The sequence below is a fragment of the Apteryx rowi genome, unplaced genomic scaffold (assembly GCF_003343035.1).
Source record: "Apteryx rowi isolate R43461 unplaced genomic scaffold, aptRow1 scaffold_664, whole genome shotgun sequence".
Lineage (NCBI taxonomy): Eukaryota > Metazoa > Chordata > Aves > Apterygiformes > Apterygidae > Apteryx > Apteryx rowi.
Window position 1 is genome coordinate 145,031 of NW_020450943.1, and position 6,758 is coordinate 151,788.

At 38.1% G+C, this 6,758-nt stretch overlaps 1 protein-coding gene across 2 annotated transcripts in view; it reads left to right on the forward strand.

Annotated features, from left to right (window-relative positions):
* The window catches only part of UGDH (UDP-glucose 6-dehydrogenase), a 16,577-nt gene extending 11,921 nt beyond the window's left edge, over window positions 1-4,656 (forward strand). For both annotated transcript variants that reach the window (XM_026085339.1, XM_026085340.1), the window contains one exon: window positions 1,418-4,656. In XM_026085339.1, the coding sequence (XP_025941124.1) occupies window positions 1,418-1,528 (111 nt within the window). In that variant the 3' untranslated portion in view covers window positions 1,529-4,656. The remainder of the gene's footprint in view (window positions 1-1,417) is intronic.
* Window positions 4,657-6,758: the final 2,102 nt, after the last annotated feature.

Consider the following 6,758-nt stretch of genomic DNA (forward strand, 5'->3'; position numbering starts at 1 on the left):
CCCCGCACCCCTTTCTCTTTCACTTTTGCCTACTGGAATGATTGAGTTACAAGAGAAAACCCCTCTTTCTAGGTGAGGCTTTAAACGTAAAACACTTGTTCTTAGGTCTCTTCACTAGTTCACCTTTCCTCCAGTACCTTCTTGTTCTGTAAACTGATGCTCTGTTAAAATCCAAGCTACATCGGAATATTCCATCAACACTCAGCAGTGTAAGCATGTCTGGGACAAGTCATCTATCTAGCACTTCTAGTAGAGACAAAATATTTGACTAATACTGAAATCGCCAGATCTCTGAATAATCTCCTAGTAGAAGCATCTCAGTCAGTCATGAATTAGAGCAAAACCTAGAAGCCAGATCAGATACATGTTTCAGCTCAATTATTTCCTTTTATGTACTCCTAAGTATGGTGATTACTTGCATAATGGTCATAGGCTTTCCCTCCCTCCCCTCCTGCTTGTTTTSCTTTGCTTAAGCTACAGCACAGCTGTTACATGAGCCTATTTACAAACAGTGTAAACTGCTTTTACCAGTTAAGTTCTGTGGTCACATGGTGCAGCTATACAGGCAAATATGGTTCATATAGCTGACATGGCTGCTTAAACAATGCTTTTCAGAAGGTGCTGATGAAACCAGGTAGTTAACTCAGGTGTCTGCCTAGAATATCAATTTTCACTAGTTTTCTGTTGAATTTATTCTTTAGGATTGTTCTAAGTCAGATGCAAAGCACCRAAAGACAACATATTGTACTTAAAAAGAAAGCTACATCTCCTCTCATTTACTGGGCATCTGAACTATTTCACTAGTTTGCATTTTGGCCTCTGTAAGCTCTGCCCTTAAGTGATTTACATTAGCCTGATTTAGGAATTGGAGGAGCTTGTCTCACTTTGAATTTTGCAGCGCCTGTGTGTGTGCGCACGCACGCACAAACTTAGTGCATACTTTCTTTCTTTGAAAGGCTAGTCAACCCTATCTAAAGTTGTACTTTTTTTCAAAAAACAACCCCATCCATTAATGAAGAAAGATGCTTACCTATCTTAATTTAATGGATATAAACTTTTAAATAAAGGAGGCTAAACCTGCATTTTCTGAATACCCAGGCACTTTTTATGATATTTATACTGATAGTTCCATGGAAGCTGAGGCACATGAATGTTCAAATTACTGAGATGCAACTATTTTAATATCATGTAAAGCAGGAACCTGTAAGAGGTTTTTGTTTTTAATTTTTTCAAACTCTTTGCGCTTGTACTCCCAAAATAGTCTCTTGGCACACTGTCTGTGTGCTTTGCAGCTTTTATTTTTCCAATGTTAATTAAAAGTAGTCATGGCCCTGGATTAAGTTCATAGATTCCTAATAGCCTGACATGATTCTGCTAGCTTGCCACACTCACTTGCTAACTGTATCTTCTCTTTCAGATTGAAACAATTGGGAAGAAGGTGTCAGCCAAAAGAATCCCTTTTGCTTCTTCTTGTGAAATTCCTAAGTTCAGTCTGCAGGACCCTCCTGTAAAAAAACCCAGAGTGTAACTCTTAATAGATACTGAAGGAATTCTGTGAACCTTAGTGATATTAATTGTAAGCCTTTACTTTTTAAGGAAAGATATTTTTTCATAAACTGAAAACCATTTTTACACTAGAAATGGTATCTGGTACATGTGAATTCAGTCTACTTTCAAATCTCTATTTTTATAATTTTTTTTTTTCAGTTACTGAAGATGGTACAGACCAGTTTTTAATAATGAATCAACATTTAAGTGGAAAAAAAATTACCTTCAAACTGCAAATTTCTGCTTCAAGAAACATTCCTAAACTGCACCTTAAATGTTTCAAGTGTTATGAAAGCAAAAGAAATAGAAAAGCTGCTTCTTACTTTAGTCCAGCTATAGACAGTGATTAGGAGCTCAGTTGGTCTCACTGATTATAACTTACCTCTGGGGTAACTTTTTGCCCTGTTAAATGCTTGCTTTAACTGGCATAACAAGTCAAAAGATATGTTCTGAATGAATTTAGTAAGATTTGGGTTGAGCCCTAAAGTAGAGCTGACTGCAATAATAATGCCCTGATGCTGATTGATTGGGATCAATGGGCACTGATAAAATCTAAAGTGACTTCTGGTTTTGGGAGACCAGATAGTTCTGCAGACATCTATTGTGTAGTTAATGGCAGTGGACTAGCAGCTATAAACTGATCCACTGGCAGATAACGCTTTTGATTCTTCACGATCTTGCCCACATTCCACATACAGCACATAATTCATTGATTTAATCAGATTCCTGGGCAAATTTTCCTGAATTACAGCAGTGTAACCCATCAGCTTTGGCAGAGGAGCATTCTGCTTGCTGCTTGTTTGAACGCTGAATTTAAGCAGGATTACCTGAAATTAATTCAGTATCAGTCCAAGTAGAAAGCAAATGTTGGCTTCAAAGCTATCTGGTGGTTGTTGTGGTGGGGTTTTTTTGTTTGTTTGTTTTTTCTTTCCTTCCCTTACTTTCTGCTTGCATACTTGAATGAAAGCAGGTTTCCTAATCAACCTGCAAAAATTATTCTCTTCTCCTAAGAAAAGATTAAAAATACAAATTCAGCCCCATAAGTTAGTCAGCTTGCTACCTCATGTAATTACAGGAATGCATTCTTCTGATGTTATCTTTATACTTTTGCCTTTACTACTACTTTATTTCTACTTGTTTTTGTTATCCCAGTTGGCCAGTGCTATTAAATTCCTTGGGATGGCAAAGTTTGTGTTCAGTTCATTGCATGGGGTTGTAAAATGGAGGGGAGGATAAAGAAGGATGACTGAACAGGTTTCAGAACAAAAGGGGCAGGAACCTCTTGGCTGAATAACAGTAGTGTTGAGATGTTTGAGAATTGCCCTGTAAGTAGTCACATAATACCTTCTGTATTCATTCAGTGGAAAAGTATGCTACATTAATAGTTAAACCAAGAGCATAAGATCCATGTCCTTTTTTGCTAATAAAAGTACTATTACTTGCTGAAATGCAGACACAATTTACTATCTTAAGCTTTAGGATAGACCTCTGAAGACTTAAGGAACATGTATAATTTAGACAGATAATATGAGACAATGTTATCTGTTAGACTGCCTGCAATTGCTCTACCCTCCAGCCGGATGCTTTCAGATCTGCACACCTCAGTGTCTTCCTTGTGAGGACTCGCTCTGTAGTGAGCACGCAGCACTGTGGGCAAATACACTTCAGTCGTTTTGTCCCACTATTGTAAGGCTCCTCTGTGAGGTATGCATCAGAAGCCAGTCAAAATCAGTGGGAATTACAGGAGCCTTAAGCTTAAATTCATGTGTTGACTTCCATCATCGCATCTCCTCTTACTGATTCTGTTTTAATACAGTGCTCAGAGAGCAGGAACAGCCCTGTGATAAAGCTGAGGTATTTGTAAAAACTAATCCAACTCTTGTTTTGCAGGTAAATACTCTTGTGGCTTACATGCTTACCCCCCCCCCAAAAAAAAAAACAAAACAAAACCATGCACACACAAATAATAGCAACTGAGAGGACAAACTGGTTACTTCTTGGGGGTTAAGAGGAGGGTATTGACAAGTTGAGCTTGAAGGCTTTCATCTTTAATTATGTTCAGGGCAGCACAGCACTGTTTCAGGGCTCACCTCAACAGGGAGGTGAGCAGGAACTCTAGGAAAATCAGGATAGCAAGAGTGCATTTCAAAAGTTTGCACAGAGTTGTTTATTGTAGCATCTGTGTGTGGGACCTGTCCTCGTTAGTCTGAAGTGGACAGATGAACCATTCACAGTGCTGCTCCTATTATGACTGTGTAAGAGCTGTAAGGCTGGCCAGTGTTGGTGAGGCTTCCAGCAGCTCTTCACATGTCACCTTGGTGAAACTGAGGAACCAGTTGCTAGACGCATTCCTGTCTTCTGCTTCTCCTGTAAACGGAGTTGAAGCCTGGAGAGTGACTTGTGGCTTAATCATAAGGATCAAGAAAGAATGGGGGAAGTTTTTTTATAGTGGGATCTCTTTATTTTGCATTTCTTAGGAAATGGCTGAGTGGGAGGCAGACCCCTTTGCAAGAGCAGAAGGGGTATAACAGGTGTTGTCATTCCTCTTGCTTTCTGGGAAAGTCAGCTTGCTTGGTCTTTTGGCTGCTGAATCCTTTTACTGGACACCGGGGTTGTGGGATGGATCAGGTTTAACAATGATCTGAACAGCTGGTGGTATATGCCTTTAGGATACTGGAATATTTATCTCGCATGTATGTAGGAGAAATTCACTACAGGCCAAAAGAAAGATCTTCAGAAGCTTCTGCAGCACCATGAATCACAAGCCATCCTCTTCAGAGTAACAGTTGCTAGGGAAATGGAGATGACTTGCATTCCTGCTCCAACTTGGGAGTTGGAGCTCCCAAGTAGTGCAATGCCATAGTGTTGTGGGTTTTTGTGTGTGTGTTTTTTTTAATGCTATTGAATTTGTGTCTATGGGATCTTACAGTTCTTGTCAAGAATTATGGGATCTATATGAGTAATGGACTTCTGTACTCTGTTTTTTATGGGACTTTTAATAAAATGCAATCCATGCTAACACTGCTTTTCATCCCAAAAGTGTGAATACAACAGTTGAAGCAAACCCAACTTTAATACCAGCCTATGAATTGTATGCTATGGACTACATAAATTAAGCTTTACTCAAGAACTGTGTGGACAAATTCTATATGCCAGATGTGTGGGTGTGTGTTGTGGGGGGGTGGTTATTGTTGTTTCTCTTTTGTGTCCCTCCACCCCCACCTTGTATGTGTGTGTTCAACTCTTAATGTAAAGCAGTTAAAACTAGCCTAGTTCCAAGCATCTGAAATTCAAGAATATTGTAAATTAATAAACAGAAATATGTTTTTAACCAAGAGTAGTATAGGAATAGTTAAAGGAGGGATTTCATAGTGACTAACAAATTTACACTCTTCTTCCTTTTTCACTTGAGGTTCTTCTGTTGGAGGTGATGTAGAGCTTACAATAGTGCTTATAATCTTGCTAAACTGAAATTTGAACTGAATTTTAAAATGCAGGAAAGTGTAGGGGTTTATCTATGATGAAATACTGGGGACAGTTTTCATTATTTGCTTTTTCTATTCTAAGCTGAGAACTTTTATTGCAAGTTGAGAATATCTTTTATAATGACTTGAAATATGTGGTAGTAAAGAAGCATTTTATATATATAAATATTTTTTTAATGAAGGGGAGGCTATTACTAATTACTGAGCAAGTACGAAAAATTGTTTTAAAACTCAATTTTTAAATAAGTCTGGTTTTTGTTGATTTAACAGATACTTTTTTCAAGTCACTGAAAGATGTAGTGATTCTTTAGTCAGCTGCATGATAACATTTAATTATGCTTCACAGATTGAAGAAGTAGATTGATGTAATGATACTAAAAAGGAGTATTCATTCTCTTACAATTTCAAGTTGACACAGATTCTATTCCCAAAACTCAATTTGGTGTTTTTCTGATTGCAAGGAAGATTAATGTTTCTTAAAATACTTTATTGCTGCTTTGTGGAAACAAACTGCCAAAAGCAAGTGCTTGATATACAAAAAAGAAACTGTCACTAAACATAAAACTTCAGTGCAAACAAAGTTGGAAAATTCATGAAACCTGTGTTGAACTTACAATTGTGAGTTCTGGGTTCTTGCTTCATATGAGTATGCGTGGTGTCTTTAACATATCGTTATGGAAAAACTGAACAGGCAAGGGAAAAGATAGTTGTAAAGCAGATTTTTAACTAGGAAAGGAGCTTTAAGAYTTGTTATTTTTACTGTACAGATTGACAAAGGTCCTCAAAGATGCTTTAAAAAAATCCYCACACCCATGAAGTCAAAACATGACTGCTTTGCATGGTTTCTATAGATTTAGAAAATAGTTTCTTACGTAGCTTCTCTAACTCGGTGCCTGCTCCCAGACATGGTTGTGTAAAAGCCTGAGATCACTTTCTGAACACCCCGCCCCCCCCACCCCAGAACAATTTGTAAAATACTTCTAACATGAAATAACATTGGAATGTGTTTCCAGAAACGTTATTTCTCATCTTGGAAAAAAAGTCAAGGATGTTTATTGTGCAATGTCCTCTTTTCACAATTTGGCAATAGCCATGTTGCTTAGAATCCCTTTTTTCCATATTTCTGGAGTTAATATGCTTAAAGAGCAACAACTTTGCTATGGCAATGTTCTGTTGAATCTGCTCCCTGGGCAAGTCAAAACTATTATTTATAGTAAGAACTCTAATAAAGGCTGGCAGCTGTTAAATGTACAGGTATCCTGGAGTGCCTGCTGTTGTGGAGGGATTATTGAATTAATTTCCTTTAATGATAACCTTCCACTGCTTTAGCATTCAGTGTGCTTCAGCCAAAGCAGGGTATTTGTAGCTCAAAGCTTGCCTTGTTGTTCCAGAAGTATTGGTCAGTGTTTTTAAACCTTGCCTTTCTCTGCTTGCCTTTACAAAGTATCACTATCAGACTTCTATTTCTCAATTGTTCTGTTCTTCAGTACTCAGGTTTCTCTCCTCCTCATCTGTGCTTAATTAGCACATTCCTTCTAGCTTAAGGCTATTTGTCTTCATAATGTTTTTTCACAGAATCACAGAATAGTTGGGGGTTGGCAGGGATTGCTGGAGAGTCTGGTCAAACCTCCTTGCGCAAGCAGGGTCAGCTAGAGCACATTGCCCAGGACCCTATCCAGATGGCTTTTGAGTATCTCCAAGGATGGAGACTCCACAATCTTTGGG